Below are 20297 nucleotides of genomic sequence, written 5' to 3'. Positions count from 1 at the left end.
AAATGAAAGTTGCACCCAAGCTTTATGAATACATGGCTTGGGCTGAACCCAGAGAGCTCCTATCTAACTATCCACAGGCCTACGCCTGGAAGTTTCTAACCTCGATACAATCTAACCCTTTGTAAGCCTGGACCTTGAAGGCTTCAGCTTCCATCCTCTGTCTGCTAACCCAAGCCTAGAATGTTTTCAGCCTCCAACACTTACTGCTGAATTATCCCTTCTAGTTCTTTCTGAACTCTAGCTGGCTGATCAAATTCAGCTCCTCTGGCTCAAAATTCCTCTCCACGCTGACTGGTTCAAACTGGCTTCTCTCTACTTCTCACTGAATTGCTCTGCTTGGAAAAACTGCCTCTGAACTCCACGAACTGAACTGCACAAACTCAATGGTACTTAAACTGAATTGAACTGTACTATACTCCCAAACTTTATTGTACTGTCTCCATGAACTCCCCTGTTCTCTCTGTGTGCTGTTCTTAAGTAGCTTCTCTTTCCTGTATGTTCTTGTGAGAGTTGGACATACCCTACCTCTGAGCCATTTTGTCAAATCTTTCTCTGATTTGTCACTTTGTCTTCCCCTCAATTAGATATCATTGTTTGGGATTAAAGGTCTGTACTAAATTCCAGCCAGAGGGATTAAGAGTCTGTATTTCAGCCAGAGGGAGTAAAAGTGTGTACTAAGGGCATGTCTGTATTCTAGCTGGGTCATCCAGACCTAAGTCTTTGGATATGATCGCTTGCGTGAGCAGCCATGTTGCTGGATTAAAATTCCAAAGAAAACATTGCTTTCTATCTAGATTTGATGCCTGCTCCACAGGAGGAAATTCATTATCTGGCATTGTAAACCTGTTCAAATGCCTAGGTTAGGGAAATCACAGGCCCTAGTGGGGAAGCTACTGCTGTCATTTCTGTAAATAGGTAAGATATGTCTAACAAACTATCCTTTTTACTTTTCTTATCCCCCCCCCCATTTTGAAGCAGAGTCTCACTAGACTGGCTCACCAGGCTGGTATCAAACTGAGAGAGATCTACCTGCCTCTGGCTTCCCTACCAGCCTCTACCCTCCAAGTTGTAGGATTAAAGGAATGAACCACCACACCTGATGCTCAAATTATTCTTTAAATAACTATGTTTATAACCATAGATTAGTGCTACTGTAAATGTTAGTCAGAAACACAGTGCAGAGAGCACCAATGACTGCAAAGATTCATAGCTAGTGCAGGGAATAAATAACTACTGAATGCCCAAGTACAATGTGAGTCTCTATTATCCCCTCTGAAAACACACAGAAAGACAGGAAGAATTTAAGAGCTGGAAGCAGGAGATATAAAGTGTGCAACACCAGTTTCCAGGCATGCCATGGCTGTCACACTCCTGAACTCTCAGCAGCTGTGACCACCTGTACAAGACATAAACAAGAATGGGCTGGTCAACATCCAGCTGAGAAAGGTTCATGAGCCTCCACTCACTCTGAAGATTTATACATAAAAGAGTTAATGGGAGAGGGAGAGATATTTTGTTCAGTGGTATAGCCACACTCCTTGAACCAAACAACCCGGATGAAACTCTGAATAGACATGAGAAGGAGGAGAGCTAGTTGAGAAGAGGATGGGGGTTAGCAGCAGTGGGAGGGTACAAAAGAGACTAACAGGTGAGTATGGCTGAAATGTACATGTACATGTCTGAAAATGGCATAGGGTTTGTTTTAGCTTGCATTTCCAGGTTATAATCCATCATCGTTAAGGAAATCACAGGAGCCAGAGATGGAGTCGCATCACATGCACAGGAACAGAGGGAATCTAAAGCATGCACACTTCCAGTACTGAACTCACTTTCCTCACTCTTCTATGGTTCAGTACACCAAGCCCAAAGAATCATGTTGTCCATATCAGGCTAGCTGTTCCCATAGCAACTAATTAAAATCAAAACAATTCCCCATGCCTACGGGCCAATCTGATAGAGACCACTCCAGAGTTTAGCTACCACAGTGTGTTGCTTGACACAAGCAAAAGTCATTTGGGAAGAAGGAACCTTAACTGAGGAACTACCTATACAAACTGGCCTGGGAACAAGCCTATCTTGCATTTTTGGTTGATAACTGATATGGGAGTGCAGAGCTCAAGTGGGTGGGGCCACCGCTGGAATTCTGGGTGCTATGAGAAAGCAGGCTGAAGAAAGAAAAAAATTTTTAATTAAATTAAATTAAAACCAAAAGAAAGCAGGCTGAACACAAGCTATGAGGAGCAACCCAGTAAACAGTACTCCTCCATGACCTCTGCATCAGCTCCTGAGTTCAGGTTCCTGCTTTGAGTTCCAGCCCTGAACTTTCTGGTTAATGTGTTCATCAAGTTGTAAATAAACGCTTTCTTCCCCAGGCTAACTTTGGTGTTACAGTGTTTTATCACAGTAATGAAACCCTAACTAAGAAATACACTGAACAAGTATAAACTATTTTGATAACACAGGAAATATGAAGGTGAGGAAAAAGGAAGGAAGGATGAGGTTGCAACTCCAGTAGAGCATGTGTTTAGCATGCACAAAGCTCTATGTTTCATTAGGAGAGGAAAACAACGAACAGAAAATAGGAGTATGAAAATGTTAAAGGGTTTTTATCTAAGTTTAAGAAACTTGGCACCCGGTGTGGTGGCTCACGTCTTTAATCCCAGCACTTGGGAGGCAGAGGCAGGTGGACTGCTGAGTTTGAGGCCAGCCTGGTCTACAAAGCAAGTCCAGGACAGCCAAGGCTACACAAAGAAACCCTGTCTGGAAAAAAAACAAAAAACAAACAAACAGAAATACTAAAAGGAAGTTGGTGCTCCTTTTAAAGAGACTTTCTCCTTATTCTCCAACCCTGCAAGACCCTCAGAAGCTTCTCAAAGAGAAAGAAAGAAGAAATTATACTTGATGTGAGTTCAAGGCCAGCCTGGTCTAAAAAGCAAATCCAGGACAGACAAGATAACATAGAGAAACCCGTGTCAAGAAACTAAAAAAAGTTTAAGAAACCTAAAAATAACTTTAAAAATCTTCATAAGGAATCAATTTTAAGTAGCTAAAAATCAATATAGTCAATAATAATGACAATTTTTCATTACAATCTAAAAATATTTTACCTGACGAAATATCTCTGTGACAAAGTTCACATTGCTTCTTTTAGATGAAAACACTCTGCGAACGATTTCAATATCTGTGAGATGTTCTTCATCAATGCTACAGAGACTAGAAGAGCTGGGTTCCCGCTCCGTCAGAGTGCTTGTATTAGAATGAGACTGCTCGGGCTCTGTGGTTTTGTCTGCTTTATCAACATTATCACTTTTGTTTTCTTCTCTGGATACCAAACTAGCAGCTGCCCTCTAAAATGAAACACAAGTCAAAGAATATCATTATCACTCAAATTAATGTCTTGTTTTTAGCAAATATTAGCAGACCCCAAGGCCCTATCTAACACTGCTTAAAAGCCAGGTATACAACTACACTTAGCAGCCATTCTCAATCATTAAGAATGCAAATAATACCTAAGTGATATAGAAACACTCAAACGTCTAGTAACAAAGCATCTAACCACCTGCAGTTATTAGTCCTATATGAAAAAATTTTCAACCCAGAGGCACAGAGGCAGCTCAGGTCTTCAGAAATGAGTAAATAGCAGACAAATAAACAGCATTGGCTATTTATTTCACAATGCTAAATATTTAAAACATTATGAAGTAGAAGCAGAACAAGAGGAGAAGGAAAAAGAAGAGGAAGAGGAAACAAGATTCAAGACAGGTGTCGGGAGTGGTGGTGGCACATGCCTTTAATCCCAGCACTCAGGAGGCAGAGGCAGGCAGATCACTGTGAGTTCGAGGCCAGCCTGGTCTACAAAGTGAGCCCAGGACAGCCAAGGCCACACAGAGAAACCCTGTCTTGGAAAAAACAAAAACAAAAAAAAACAAAAAGCAAAAAACAAAACAAAACAAAAAAAGGTTCAAAACAAGAAAGATTCTTTGTTTCTTATTGTTTATTTCTTATGAAACTAAGAGAATATCTTAGGAATTTTGAGGAAATGCTATGTACAGTAGCAACAGGATATTCCTCTTCCCTATAACAGTGACCTGTCTGTAAAATATACTGACAAAAATGGCACAAATGTCATGGGAGTAACCAACCATTTTCCGATCGAAGGTTCACGTCATGAGATGGTACCCATATCTGGCACTGCTCAAGTGGCTAAGAACCTGAGACTGGAGAGTTCATGCCGCTAGGAGAAAAGCAAATACTATGATTCTGCTAAAGAAGCATAGCAATAGGATGGCTTCCAACGACCCTGACATACTACTCTACCCACAGGTCAGCGCCTCGCTCAGCCCTCATCAGAGAGGTTTCCTCTTGCAGTAAAGGAAAACTAACACTGAGACCCACTGGACAATGTGTAGAGAAAGAGAAACTTCAGAGCAATCCATTCTAAATAGGACTTCTTCGTAAAACTAATCCTTTCAAGGCTCAGGGATCTGTTTGGCCAAGGAGCCAGAAAGATTGTAAGAGCCGGAGGAGAGATATGACACCAAGGAAATGATATCTTCCATACATGACAGGACTGATGCACATGTGAACACAGAGACTATGAAAGCATGTACAGTATCTGCACAGATTCAATAGATGGGGTCCCAGCACTGCGAAGTGGAAGTGGGATCCCACCTTTAACCAAGAAGCTATCAGCACCTGATAGCCACTGGCAAAGGAAAAAATCTCACTGGTATATTAACAGCAGCTCAGGAAAGGTTCCATGGCAAAGAGTAGTACACCAACAAAAACAAACTCAATGGCATTTTTGTAGACTTTTTGTCTCATTTACTTTGTTTGGATTTTTTTTTTCCTTTATTGGTCTTCTTATTATTTGGGTTTTGTTTTTTCTTTTTGTTTATTCACTTTACATCCTGGGTGTAGCCTCATCCCTCTTCTCCTCTCAGCCCCAACCTCCCTCCCACTCCCCCCTTCACTATTCAGAAAAGGGGAGCCTACCCCCCTCCCCACCATATTCCCATCCACTCCAGCTCATCAAATCAGAATAGGACTGACCATGTCCTCTTCCCCTGTGGGCCAGCAAGGCAGTTCTGCCAGGGGCAAATGATCAAAAAGCTGGGATCAAAGTCCAAGTCAGAGACAGCCCCTGCTCCCATTACTAGAAGACCCACAGGAAGCCTGAGCTGCCCATCAGCTACATCTTTATAGGGGCCTAGGTCTAGTCCATGCATGGTCCGTGGTTAGTGCTTTAGTCTCAGCAAGCCCCTCTGAGCCCTTGTTAGTTGGCTCTGTTTGTCTTCTTTTTCACCTTGCCCCAACTTTTCTACAAGACTCCCTATGCATCATCCAATGTTTGGCTGTCAGTTTCAGCATCTGCTTCAAAGTGCTGCTGGGTACAGCCTCTCAGAGGACAACTCTGTTAGGCTCCTGTCTGCAAGCAAAGCAGAGTATAGTTAATAGTGTCGGGGGTTGGCTCTTTCCCATGGGGTGGGTCTTGGGTTGGGCCAAGTACTGGTTGGCCATTCCCTCAATCTCTATCTTTATCCCTGCATATCTTGTAGGCAGAATGATTTTGGAGTCTTGTCTGGTTAGAGGGTGTCCTCTTCAATCAACATGGCCCCTGCTACTAGGAATCTCAGCTATAGTCCCCTTCATATGCTCCCAGGAGTCTACCCTGACTTAGGTCTCCAGCTTCTCAGAGATGCCTCCACCCACTCTTTTCTCTACAGGCCTCCTCTCCTCCTGCTCCTGCCCTCCCCAGGCCTGTTCTCCACCCTCATATCTCTCTGTGCTCCCTCTCTTGCATTGTCCCCTCTCTTCAACCACTACCTCTGTCTATTCTATTTCCCCTTTGAGTGATATTTAAGCATCCTCCCTTGGGTCCTCCTTGTCACTTTATCTTCTTTGGATCTGTGCATTGTAGTATGTTAATCCTTTCCTGTATGTCTAAAATCCACTTATTTAAGTGAGTACATACATGTGATAAAAAGACACAGGTTTCTGCTTGTTTTTTATTTTCATTTTTGTAGGTGTGTGCTTTTTGTTTTGTCGTTGTTGTTTTGTTTGTTTTAAAAAGAGAGAGAGAGACAATATAAAGTTGGGTAAATAGAGAAGTGGGAAGGAGCTGGGAGGAGCTGGGAGGGGGAACATGATCAAAATATATTGTATTTTCAACAAAAAAGTATTTTTAAATTCATTAAAAATAAAGATTTGATATTTTAAGTTTGTGCCAAGATCAAACTCAGATAAATGGCATCACTCAGTAAAACACACACACACACACACACACACACACACACACACACACACACTACATATGTATACATATGTACATACATTGGGGAAAGAACAATATTAGGAGGGGAAAAACAGGAAAAAAACTGTGAGGATGAGATAAACTGTTCAATTAAAAAAAATAATTTAAAATACCAGTTTCTCCACTGTATAGCTATATAACTTCATATTATAATTTTAGACTTAGTCTCGCTTGATAAAGGGAGGGATTTGGGCCAGACTTCAAATCTGTATTCTGTTAATGTTTAAAAACTAAAAAGGATGAGATTGGAAGATATATCATTAGGAAAATTGATTGTCATGCAAGCATGAGAACCAGAGTAAAATTAAACTTCAGCATATACTGAATAGGGAAAAATAGCACACAAAGGGCCAGTACTACCTGCAATGTTAGTAATCTCCACGGGATCTCAGACTGTATTCCCTACAAATAAAGGAGACAAAACTAACGAGCTACACTGGAACCTGAGACTGGTATGTGTCTAAAATTATCTTCTGTACCTCTCAAGCTTTCTTTTTAAAGGCACCTATTATACAAGTTTTATTTGTTGTATTTATTTTATAAAAATAAATACTACTTCTACACTAACAGTTAAAGTTTGGATTATGAGACAGACTTACTCAATAAACTATCACTAGCATCCATTCTTGATATGCTGTATACCTAAGGCAGATGAACTCAGGAAGCCATTTCTAACTTTAACAGCTTTGCTTCATTTGTATATTACCTGAATATTCTTTGGCAAGACTTCACCTTCCATCCCAGGAATATTAGGTCCTGTATGTGGTTTTGGCTCCAGCCAGAAAGAAACCAGCCAACGAATGACAATAACCCGAGCTTGGATGAAAGGCTCTTTTGTACAATATATTGTTTCATTGGTTTCAGCATCCTTCTTTATCATCACATAATGAGGCTTTGGTCTGATCTGTGGGATATCTATGAAAAAAATTGAAAACAAAACATGAAATGAAAAAAAGCAATTATCTTTAGCTACGCTTACATTTTTAAAGTCTTAAAGAGAGAGATATTGTGACATTACACTGCTTTAAGAAGTGTTAGTAAAAAATAAATACTTTTATAATGTTAGATGTTTCCTAAGAACCTAAAAGAATGAACCATATTTTAGGCTAATAAACAAAAACATGTCTTTTCTAAAGCACCATAAATTCCAGCACTCAGAAGGCAGAGGCAGGCAGATCTCTGAGTTCGAGGCCACATTGGTCCAGAGTAAGTTTCAGGACAGCCAGGACTGCACAGAGAAATCCTATCTTGAAACAAAACCAAAACCAAACAAACAAAAGATTCAATGAGATTGCCATGATGGCAACGCCTGAGCCTGCTAGTTGCCTGAGTTTGCCATGAGGAAAATTTTTATTCAAAATAGATTTTCTATATACAGAGTAATCTCTTCCCTATGTATATGGACCAGGTCCGCCTCTAATCCAGATTTGTACACATGGTTCTAACGTCAAGGCTCTAGGAGGTCATTTGGCAAAGCCACTAAAAATTGGACAAGAAATGACAAAAAGACACAACAACTTAACAGTTAATGGATCAACAGTTAATTGAACCCTTGAAAAACCTTAGGTGGGAAAAATCAGAATATATAGTTTAAAGTCAGGCATGTGGTACATACTTGTAACCGCAGCACTCAGGAGGCTGAGACAGGAAGATCACAAGTTTAACACCAGTCTAGGTGTGAGCTATTGGACTATGTAACAAGTTCCGGACCAACCTAGGCAACTTACTAAGTCTCTGTTTTAAAATTTATAAAAAGAAAAAGTACATACATATCCTAATCCTAATGATCATAGAAACATTAGTATTCAAATTTAATCTACTGCTAACTAATGGATGAGATCTAGAGAATAACTTTTTAATGAAACCTCTCCATTCTCAGTAAAATTTTTTTACTATAAATGCACTTTCATTATGAATCTGCATATAGCATCAATACAAATAGTAAATGTGATCCGTCAGTTTTCTGTAACAAATGTTAACCTTTTACACTGACATCTTATTCTTATGTGTACTCTTTTGTAAAATTCCAAATTATACCTACCAAGTACAGGATGATATAAACTATTCTCCTTGCAGATGTTTGGGAAAATATAAGGCAAGTAAAACTTCTTAAAATGTGAAAACAAAAATGAAAATCCCCTTTCTTGGTTTTCTTTGTTCTTCCATTCTAAACTTTTCACCTAAAAATAAACAATATTATTACAATCATCCCCAGAAACAGAATCTCTTAAATATAGTTTAGCTGTTATAAACAAGCTTATAAAGGTTATAACATATTGAACTTTTAGACTATGAAGATTATTATATAATAAAAGTTCCATTCTTTTTATTAGCATATAAAGTAAAATATGTTTCACTATATAATTCCCATACATATACCTATAATATGCTTTCATTATATTCCATTCTTTAAAATTGGTCTAATACACAACCATATTACATGTATTTTTAAAAATCTTACACTAAATTGCAAAACTGAGAAAATAACTCATTTGACTGCATTAATGACAAATATACTGACGTTCTTTCCCCTCAATCCCTTCCTAAATAATTGTGATCAATGGCACAGGAATACGTGGCCAGGAGTATGCAGGAATTCAGTGGTAGTAGGCAAGTACAGAAACCAAAGGAATCAGGCCACACATCAAAGGCAGAAGATCAGAGGAAACTCTGAGCTTGAGATGTGTACAGAGAATATTCACAGAGTGTGGAATAGAGGAACAGGAGTAACACTAATATTCTGTTGTAGAATTCCAGAAAAATGAGAATGATGCCTAAAAAAAGGGTTTGCAAAGGCCCCAGGTGAGGTATTAGAACCCTGTCAAGTTAAGGAGAATGTTTGCAGAGCATGGAAATTGGTGATTTTGGGTAAACATGATCACTTTCAAGAAGGCTGACTAAATACTATATTGATAATGTGAGACAAGTTTGTCACAAAGAGAAGAATGGAGCAAGGGGGGGTAGATGTGTGTATACATACTTATTTCTTACCTTTAGTCATTCAGAGGATCCAGCAATAGAAATGCTTAGTATTGATAGTAATGAGCATCCTAAGTGTTAGCACAGTTCTCGAGAGAGGGCCAAGGAAAGTACACAATAAAACTGTTAACAGTAAAGAATTATATTGGGGCCAGTTGTGGTGGTGCACTTTTAATCTCAGCACTCAGGAGGCAGTGGTAGGTGGAATCCTGGGAGCTCAAGGCTAGCCTACTACATGGAGTTCCAAGACAGCCAGGACTATGCAGAAAGACCCTGACTCAAAACAAACAAACTTTTAAAAGTCCACAACAAAAGATTTCTATCAAGCAACAGCAAGATGGCTCAGTGGGTAAAGGTACTTGCCACCAAACCTGACAACCTAAGCAGGTGCTTCAGGACACACAGGGTGGAAGGAAAGAATCAACTCCCACAAGCTGTTCTCTGATTTCCACATCGGAATCACGGACACACTTTGCCCCTTTCCAATGAAAGAAATAAAATGGCAATAAATTTGTAAAATAATTATACTAGATACAACTCAAAATACATAGAAATCACCTTGAAGTCTCAATAATGCATTAACCTATGCTGAGATAAACAATTATCTGAATAAATAAACAGGAACAAACTTCTGCAGATAATTCTTGGCCTATGTGGCCATAACAGAATTATCTTTCAATGCTGGCTAAAAAAAAGAGGAAAAATTCAAATACCCCATTGATAAAGGGATGCACACTTGGCATATACATACAATTAAAAGTATGTATGAACTGTATGTAAAAAGAACTGATTATGCTAAAATATGAATTTTTAAAGTACTTTTTAAGTAAAAAAAAAAAAAAAGCCAGTCCAAAAAATATAATGTATGAGTCCATTCTGACTTCACTAAGTGAATTCGTTCATTTGAAATGGCTAGATGACCACATATACGTTAGTGTTTCCCAGAGCAGGAGATGGAGTGGCTCTGGGATAAGAAGACTCTTAGTGGGTTCAGGAAAGGAACCTAAAATACTTCAAAGTTATTAGTGATAGCAGCACAATCCTTAAAAACATCCACTGAAGTACATTCTACATGACGCTAGACTACATATATATGATAGCTCAAGAAAACTGTCTTTAAGCAATTATTAGATGTCAACCATAGTGAAAATTCATCCAGAAGTCTTCAAAATACTAAAATGTATGAGTAAAATTTTGAAGAGGTTACATAATGTGTTCCCCCAAATATTTATTGATTATAAAAACATTACTAGCACATTGAGAAGGCCTGGCAGACACCACCTTAATCAAAGCATCAAGAACTACTCTACAAATACATAAAGATTCACTCAAAAAGACAAAGAGGCTTCAAAAAAAATCATAAAACTATAAGACTCAAAAAGCAAGAGAATATCTTTGTGATACTGAATTAGAAAAAAGGTTGGTTTTCTTTTTCCCCCTTTCTTTTCTTTCTTGTTTGGTTGTTTTTGTTTCCTTGTTTGGGTTTTTTCTGGTGTGTGTGAGTGTGTGTGTGTGTTTTTTTTTATAAATGAGGAAAACTAAATGTAGAATGGTTACATAATTTGCTTAGGATCCACATTAATAGTATAGTGTTTGTTCCTCAGATAAAAAAGCTTTTGTATTTGGAATAACTATAAATAGTGTAAGTATGTTAAAAGGTGTTGTCATCAACAAAAACACACATTTCATGTCTAGAGATGAATAGGTTACCTTATTCTTATTTCACTAAGTACCAGAGCTGTTGTTTATACTGAAAGGATTAGAAAATAAGCCCGAGTGGCTCATACAAGAAGCTCACACACATCAAGAGTCTACTTCACAATGAGAGGGTGGTGGTCCACACCTGTAGTCCTAGCACTCAGGAGACAGAGGCAGGCAGAGCCCTGTGAGAGCCAGGTCAACCACAGCTACATAGCAAGTTCCAGTTTGGCCAGAGATATATAGTAAGACCTTGCGTCAAAACATAAGCCAAAAAGAGTCTACTTCATGGGCCTGGGAAGACAGCTCAGGATGCACAGCCTGCTGTGTAAGCATGAGGACTTGAATTCGGATCCTCGGGACCCAAGCAAAATCTATGCACTGTGGCTTGCATCTGTGGTAGGACAGAGAGAAGCAGGTAGGCAGATCCCCAAAGCTAAGTGGCCAGCCAATTTGGCTGAACTGATGAGACTCAGTGACAGACCGGCAGACCCTATCTCAAAAAATGAGGTGGAGACGGAAATGAAGAAGAAAACTGATAGCAATCTCCGGCCTCCACACACAGATTTGCATGCACAGACACACATCTACACATAAGAATCTACTTCATACACACTTCTCTCTTCAGCGCTATGGTAGTTTAAATAAGAATGACTCAAATGGCTTATAGTTTTGACATGTAGCTCCCAACTGTTGTTGGTGTTTGGGGAAGTTTAAGTGTGGCCTGGTTGGAGGAAGAGTGTCACTGGAAACAGGCACTGAGAATTTAAAGGCTGTGTGACTTCCAGTTCATTCTGTCTGCTTCACGTTCAAGGTCCATGGTGCGAGCCCTCGGTCCTGCTCCTGCCGCCATGCTTCCCCACCTGGAACTTAGGTAAGCTCCACCAATTCTGCTGTAAGTCGCCCTGGCCATGATGCTCTATCACAGCAACAGAAAGGCAGCAAATACACGTTCTCTGAGAGTTTCATAATCTTCTAGTGATTTTTATTTGAGGAAATGATAGTACCATATATTTTCAAAAAAAAGAATTTGTCACTCTTCAAAAAAATAAGCAAATATCTACTATAATAAAGTAATGGTAAGAGACAGGAAAATTACCTGGACAGGACAGCAAGGGGCAGTACCTTTTCATAGGAAGAAAAGAATGGACACAGAAGAATCTGGGCATGCATGCAGTAAGCACAGAAAGAACGTTACATGGCCATGCAGTGGAAAGATGGTAACGTACCTGAATTACTATATATTTTAAAAGTGCTTCAAGAAAATAGCTTGTGAGGTCTTCTTGTCCTTTATCTCCTGACTGCGGGGGAACAAGAGGGGTGACTTCTTCTATAGTTACTTGAGCTATGCGAAGACAAGAGAATTGTATCATCATGAGACAAACTCTGTTATACAAAATATGACCAAGTAAAATTAGCAAACAAGCAATAAAAATGGCTTCTAAATTTTTCAAAAAATTGCCTGTTGAAATACATCTGAGATCATCTTGACAGTACATAATTATCAAAAAACTGAAAATTGGCTGTTTTGTGAATCCTTGATTGAGAGGAAACAGAACAGGAACGAGCAGTAGGCAGTGACTTCGGGAGCATGGAGCTCACTAGAGAAGATCCACATTGGGAGTGTCAAATTCGAAGATGCCAAAATACAGGAGATGTTAGTGAAAGGTGCTTATTCATCAAATTAGCACTCTGATTATACATGAGAAGTTTGGATTTTTTTCCTTTTCAGATATTAATTCACTATAGCAAATGTTGATTTAAAAAAAAAAATCAACCCATAGTTAGCTAAATGCTCTCAAGTTTCCTAAGCAGCATGGTCCATGGCTAGTCACACTATTCCAGTCAGTGAGCCCATAGCAAGAGTGTTTTTCAATTCTAATATAATATGTAACATGTTATTTCTAACACCCATTTTTAAAATGTAATATTTAAAAGCACAACCTTTATCATTTGCACCCTATCCTCACAGAGTAGTACCAGTGCTTTATTTTGCTAAGCTATAAACTCCAACTTAAGACCCAAAGGCTTCTTAGCAGTTTTAGAGAAATATACAGAGAGTTCATGCTTTCTAGGCCCTGTAGAGTAAACAGCAAACCTTCTATTCTTGGGGATGGAGAGGGCTCAGCACTTAAGCACGTGTACTACGCTTGTTTGCCGCAGGTTTATTTCCCAGTATCCATACCAGGAGACCTGAGACCTTTTTCTGGCCTCTGTGAAAACATGCATGCATGTGGTACACAGACAGACAAGTAGGCACACATATATACACACACAAAAATTAAAGGGAAGTTTACATTTTGTTCTCAGAAAGAGAATGCAAAAGAGTTGGTCAAATGCATTTGAACCTCATCAAAAAGAAAGGTAGTTCTAAAAGTGGAGATAAAAGGAAACCTATAGGCATGGGTGGCAGTGATCCAAAAGAAAACCCATTCATGAAACATTAGTTTACTACTTCAGAATGACATGTAAATAAGTGGATGTACGTACTTAAGCTGGTATATTTATAGATTTTATGCAAGCTTATTTTTGATTCTAAAATTTTATGCTACAGGTATAGTTTGTTTTGCTACAAAATCTGTAATTTATAGAAATATGTATTATATAAGATGAAACATCCAATAAAGGTTATGGTCTGAATTGTGTACTCCCAAAAGTCATATGCTGGAACACGAATCCTGAATGCGACTGTTTCTAAACAGAGCACGTGTGAAGTTACAATGAGGTTATTACAGTTCAGGCCTTAGTGTACAGAACTGGACATGAGCAGAGAAGAACCATCAGAAGGCAGACAAGGGCACTAAGAAAAAAAATCATGTGAGCACACCATGAGAAGGTGTTGTGTGCAAGCAGAGAAAGGCCACCCAGAAGCCAGATCTGACAGCATCTGATTGTGGACTCTGACCTCTAAGAAATACACTTCTGCCTTGAAGCCACTTACTCTGTGGTATTTTGTTACTGCAGCCTAGTCAACTAATACAGCACTATAGATCACAAATGCTTACTAATAATAGAAAAATATATTTAACAAAAAGAAAATTCACTTTGTTGTTTAAGCAGAATAATACAAGGAAAAAATTAAAAAGTAAAGAAAAATAACATTAGAAAATCTTAGGGCTAAAAAAGACATAGTAAAAACAAAACAAAACAAAAGTTAAATAATATTTTTAAAACTACAAATTAGATTTAATATAAAAATACAATTTTAGATCTATAAAATTTTATATCCATCATTTTATAGTTACTTACTGCACAAAGAAAAACATTTCTTTTTCTGTGTCCCCCTAAACTAACTCCAGCATACAAACTGATATACAAGAAATAAAAATAAAAGATAAATTAAAACCAGGAGAAGTGTCCTGATATCTCCCAGCAAGAGGATCCTATATTCCAGGTCATCCTTTACTACATATGAATGTAAAGTCAGCCTGGGGTAAAAGAGACTGTCTCAAAAACAAAACAAAACAAAAACAAAAACAAAACACACACAAAAGTGGAAAAAACAAAACAAGACATGATGTGAAGTGGGCTATATCAATCCTAATATGATTTAGATGCTCTGCTATCTGGGACTTGGCTAGCCAGACACAGTGTCCTTACCAGGGCTGGCCAATTCTTAAGAGACACTAATTACTAACCTGCTAATAATGACTCTAACGTACAAGCCCCTCCGTGTGGCGCCCACACCCCAGGGACCCTCTTATGCTCACTCTCAGGGCTACTATTTTCCTATCTTGATCGCTTCAAAGCCAAGGACTAGACAACTAGGGACAACTTTTTCTACTGTTGTCAACTGAATTTATTTACACTAGCTGATTTTTACTGACTTGCCACTTCCTTCCCAAGAAACCACAATAAAGGCTCCTGCCCACAATAACCTACCAACTTCTGTTCCCTGTCTTCTGACTAACCCTAGTCACCTCACACACACACACACATACACACACTGTCTGCACAGGCCAGGGGCATGGGGTGCTTCCTCTTGGATTAAGTGGCAGACTACGTTTCCAACATCTATCTTAATCTGTTGGCCTCACCAAGCCAAAACAGTACTAACACCTACCTTTACAGAAATTGCCTCAGATTCATGTGACAACATTTGACATTAAAAACAAACAACAACAAAAACTCCACAGAAGGCTGCAGGGATGTCTGGTGGGTGAAGTGCCGACTAACCTAGCATGAGGACCTGAGCTTAGGTCCCAGCCCCCATAAAGAAGTATGGGTACGGCCTTGAACGCCCATAACCTCAGCGCTACAGGCACAGACAAGGAGACCGCAGGGTAGGAGTATTGCCTGCTCTCTAGTGCAGGTCAAACAGTGAACTTCAGGCCTCAAAACTAACAATAATATGGAGAATCAACTGAGGAAGATACATAGGTGTCAGTATCTGGCCTCCACATGGTGGGAACAGGCACGCACACCTGGACACGCATGCATATACTACAAACACATTTGTGTATACATAAGTGTATATATAAACAAACACATTTTAAAAAAGAAACTATAGAAAACAAACAGTGGTAGATAACACCTTATCAATCTTACTTTCTTGAAGGTTGAGTGGAGGATTAATAAGATTATCTAACGTTCGAGGTCCATATTCAGATTGTGGTGCTGAAAATCCAGGGATCAGACATGAGAACATCCAGAGCTGCTCTCTGCTGCAGTTATCCTGAAGAGCTTGCAACCATAACAAGAAGAGACGAACACCTTCCCGTCTGATCTAAAATAAAATAAAACAGTATTTCTTCATGGGAGAAGGCCATTTTATAGAAAAAGAGAAAGACAAGATGGAGGCACCTATACAACTCCCATTATTTTGAAATCTAAGTTCATAGACTTGTGAGAATAAACTTAGGCTAAGCATACGGCTCAGTGGTAGCATATGCAAGGCCCTGGGTTCAATCTGCAGCACTGGGGAGAAAAAACAGCCATGCTTGATGAAATCCTAAGAATAAACTACTTCGTGTAATAGTTTCCATTTGCAAAAACCAAAAAATAAAACACATAAACAAAAAACCCAGAAAACAATTTCTTACCTCTCTGCTTTTCTACTACCCACTGTCACCAGTCTAACCCACAATGAAGGGGCAGGACAGTGAGAGTTCCTGGTACAGTGGGTTTCATAAGTAGGATTGGCTACAGGAATGCTGGCGAACAACTACTCTGTGTTCTTGTCCCTTAAAAGTTCTGGAGTTATTCAAATTATAGAAGTGAATTTATTTAAACGACTATTTTTAAAAATATTTCCTAAAAGCTCTCTGACATTATCTCACTTACTACTTATGTCCTAGCTACAAGTCTAGAACTTTGGCATAATGCTGTTTGCAATGGCCTAAAACAATCCCCACACACGAAAAATGACAAATACCTGAATCAATGAATGAATACGCCCCAAGAAAGAGCACAGGCACTAAGTTTTTATAAGTGACTTCTCTCAAATGAACTGAAGACAATTAATTCAACACACCTCAGGAAGAAGTCAAGGGGGGGGGGGGAGTGTTCGTGGTAGATACTGACGCTTCTTTGTTTTTGTTTACCAATTTGTTTTGAGACAGGGTCTCAGGACAGACTAGGCTAGCCTCAACTATGTAGCTGAAGATGACCTTGAACTGCTGATGCCCCTGCTTCCACATCTTCAGTGCTGGGATTCCAGCTGTGCATCATCACACCTGGTTTATACAGTGCTGGGGACCAAATCCACAGCCCTGTACATATTTGGCAAGCACTCTGAGCCACCCTTTACTCATTTTTTAAGTCATAGAAAAATAAATATAATTATATAATACCTTTAAGGAGTTTCCTGTGTGAAGTAATTTCTTTAAAATCAGCCCTGAAAAGAAAAACATGATTTTAAAAACCCCCATCTTCTCATTTATGTACAAATGTCAGAGTTCTCGGTCAGACTTGAAAACGCTTTTGAACAAGTCCTTGGCAATCTCCACATTATTCTTGGTGACCCTGATAACCCTTTGAGCAAAACTGAGCTCAGAGGGGCATAGAAAAAGGTCACCTTTAAACACAGTTAAACATGATTTACTTTATTGACAAAATTTAGTCCCAAGATTGTATTTAACACAACAATCTATTACATCTCTTATTTATACTAAAAATATAAAGAAAATATTTTACCACAAATACAAAAAGATTATTGTAAAAAGGTTTTAATTAACCAAAAGACCATTTATTAAGTACAATAGTTCCTAATTATTATTTTTATTATAGTAACATCCAGAGGCACATCATTCACTGTGAACAAATCTAAACGTGTTTGTTACAATTTAAACATATTGTTTTACTTAATTAACCATACAATAGCACAATGAAGCTTAAATCATTTTCTTCCTTTCTTCTCTGGAGGAAAACACTACATATATTTTGGAATTACCACATAGAAATATGTTTACATAACTACTTATAAATCTATAAATTACTTAGAATCAATTGCTTAAAACCTTATATAAATAATATCATTCACAGGAATGCATTTATAAGTTGTTGTTTTTCATATCTAATATTAGCTTTTTAAATTTATATACACCAGTCTACGTAGTTCTAGATGATTCAATTTTAACTACTTTAGTATTTTCTCATTATCTGAATATACCAAAATGTAACTTCTTTTGGCTTATTTCCAAATTTTTGCCACTAACAAGAATAGCTTAATAAAGTTATTATTCATGATTTTCTGTTACACATATGACATTTCTTAGCATATATAAATTACAATGAAGTGGGAGGAAGGGAGGAACAGGAGGATACAAGTGATGGGATAACAATTGAGTTGTAATCTGAATAAATTAATTAAAAGAATAAATTACAATGAAACCACTCACTTTCAGCTTTATCAGCTATTAAGGAATTTTAGAATCATAATCAATATCAAGCAGTGTGTAACAGTGCTCTGGTATGTGATAGCAGCAGGACATAATGACAACCTCTAAAGTTTGATAATCTGATTATTAAGTTTTAATGTTTCCATTGATGTTTTCTAGTGACAATGTCTTTTTGTTTACTCATTGAAGTTTTACAGTTACTTGTTGTGTCTTTTAATAATTTTCAAGTAGATAAAAATTTAAATTTAAAGATCTATATTATTTTTATTCACATATATGTGTTTGTGTGAGTGAATGCCATGTGTACAGGTACAGTTGGCAGCCAGAAGAGGATATTAGATTCCTTGGGAGTTGGCAGTCACAGGCTGCTGTGAGCTACTTGCTGTGGGTGCTAGGAATTGAACTCAGCTCTCTAGAAGGGCAGCACTTCTCTCAAACCATGAAGTCACCTCTCCAGTCCTCAAGTTTTTGTTTTGTTTGTTAAATTAAGAGTTCTTTATGAAAATGTATGCCTACTTTTGTTGCCTCTTGTTATGCCATGCTTGGTTGACGTCACTGGGAGGCCTGTTCTCTTCTGAAGAGAAACAGAAGTACAGTGGATCTGGGAGGTGGGGGGCTGTGGTCAAGATGTATTGTATGAGAGACAAGAATAAAGAAAAAGAAAAAAAGTTCTTTATATATTGCCTACTAATTCTTCATCAGCTCTATAAACTGGAGATATTTTTGTCAAATAAACAAGTTATGTTTTTGTTGGGGGAGAAGTATTGTCTCATGAACAACAAATGTCTTCAATTTTAGACCAGGTGTGGTATTCATGTCTTTAATCCCAATATTGGGTAGGGAGAGACAGGAAAACTAAGAGTCCAAGGCCAATCTCAGCTACACAGTTGATAAGAAGGCAGGCCTAGACTTTATGAGGCTATCTACAAATAAGCAAAAAGCATGTTTGTGGTGAGGGTCTATATGTGTGTATTTGCGTGCATGTGTGTGGGTAAATTTCAATATGACCAACACTTTCATTTTTATATATATTTTCTATGTATAAAGAAATCCTTATGAGTCTAGGACAGCCAAGGCTACACAGAGAAACCCTGTCTCAAAAAAACAAAAAACAAAAAACAAACAAACAACAACAACAAAAAACCAGACAAACAAAGAAACCCTTAACTTTAGTATTACAAAGATAAATCAAATGCTTCTTTCAAGAACTTGTGAGGTGTTTTACTCTTTCTTTCTTTTTATAATTTGTTTTATTTCATGTGCATTGGTGTTTTGACTGCATGTATGTCTGTGTGAGGGTGTCAGATCTTGGAGTTATAGACAGCTGTGAGCTGCTATGTATATTTTAGGAACTGAACCCAGGTCCTCTGGAAAAACAGTCAATGTTCTTACCTGCTGAGCTATCTCTCCAGGCCCACCCCTGGGGCCCTTTTCTTTTCTTTCTTTTTTTATTGTTTCTTTATTTTTTTTAAATTTTTGGCTTTTGGCCAGGCTGACCTAGAAGTCACAACATTGACAAGGCTGGCATTATGACAACAAATGGCTTCAAATACTATGTGAAGAGGACAGAAGTATCCTAACACTGGATTATGAAGACTACTTGCTAAAAATCATTGGATTGTAATTCAAAAAAAATTTATCTATGTAAATCATATCTCAATGAAGTTATTTTTGCATCAACTACAGATGCATTTTCCTTCATTAACAATTCATAAAAGCCAACAAATTATAGGAATCATCTAAGTGACAAAGACAAAAATCACCATTTATGAATTTTCACAAGTTATACAATATTTTGGAATGGTTTAATCACAACAATTAAGTAACATCAAGGTCTTTGAGGGCTTAAAGGCTACATTCTTTAAGAAATACAATCTATATTTTAAGTTCAGGTATCTCCAAAAGAATTACAAAGACAATCTTCAAGACCATTTCATGAAGTTCAAGTAAGAGTTCACTATTCTTTTGAGCACTTTAATTATGTGCTAATTAGCAATTAATAATCATTTGTGCTATGTTTATTAAGATATTTGGCCACCTTTAAATGCTATCTTTTGAATATACTGTGTTGCGATATGTTACGTAAAAATCATTTATAGCTTCTTTGGATGGGGCAACTTGGATCTAGCCCATTGCTATTTGCAGGCTAGGGACATACCCTATGGTTGAGCTAAAGCTCCAAGCAAACCCTCAAAGTTCATTTTATCTAAGATTTTGATGCTTTCTTCATTACATCAATATCCCCCATCTCTGTCTAATATCCCTTATTTTCCTGAGATATCTGAGAAAGATTCCATTTGCTAGACTGAACAAGAAATTATGGCCTAAATAAAGCCATGGCTTTCTTTCCTTTTAAAATTTAGTTTTGGGGATTAGGCAACGGCTCAGTGGTTGAGAACACTAAATCCTCTGGTTCAGTCCCTGAGAACTTCAGCTGGGTGGCTCATCACCACCTCTACCTCTAGTTC

At 38.0% G+C, this 20297-nt stretch overlaps 1 protein-coding gene across 6 annotated transcripts in view; it reads right to left on the bottom strand.

The window, feature by feature from the left end:
* Nucleotides 1-20297, bottom strand: part of RALGAPA1 (Ral GTPase activating protein catalytic subunit alpha 1) — a 210289-nt gene that overhangs the window by 159768 nt on the left and 30224 nt on the right. For all 6 annotated transcript variants that reach the window (XR_014780905.1, XM_084791681.1, XM_084791684.1 and 3 more), the window contains exons 5-10: nucleotides 16783-16826; nucleotides 15539-15716; nucleotides 12220-12335; nucleotides 8355-8493; nucleotides 7020-7228; nucleotides 3108-3347 (exon numbers count right to left, since the gene is read on the bottom strand). Coding sequence is in view for 5 of the 6 variants with exons in the window: in XM_084791681.1 (XP_084647807.1) it covers nucleotides 3108-3347; nucleotides 7020-7228; nucleotides 8355-8493; nucleotides 12220-12335; nucleotides 15539-15716; nucleotides 16783-16826 (926 nt within the window). In the remaining variant the exon portion in view is untranslated. The remainder of the gene's footprint in view (nucleotides 1-3107; nucleotides 3348-7019; nucleotides 7229-8354; nucleotides 8494-12219; nucleotides 12336-15538; nucleotides 15717-16782; nucleotides 16827-20297) is intronic.

This window comes from Acomys minous (assembly GCF_964271855.1).
Source record: "Acomys minous genome assembly, chromosome: 8".
In the NCBI taxonomy this organism is placed as follows: domain Eukaryota; kingdom Metazoa; phylum Chordata; class Mammalia; order Rodentia; family Muridae; genus Acomys; species Acomys minous.
Note: the sequence above shows the minus strand (reverse complement) of the source record. Positions and strands in the feature narration are given on the sequence as shown.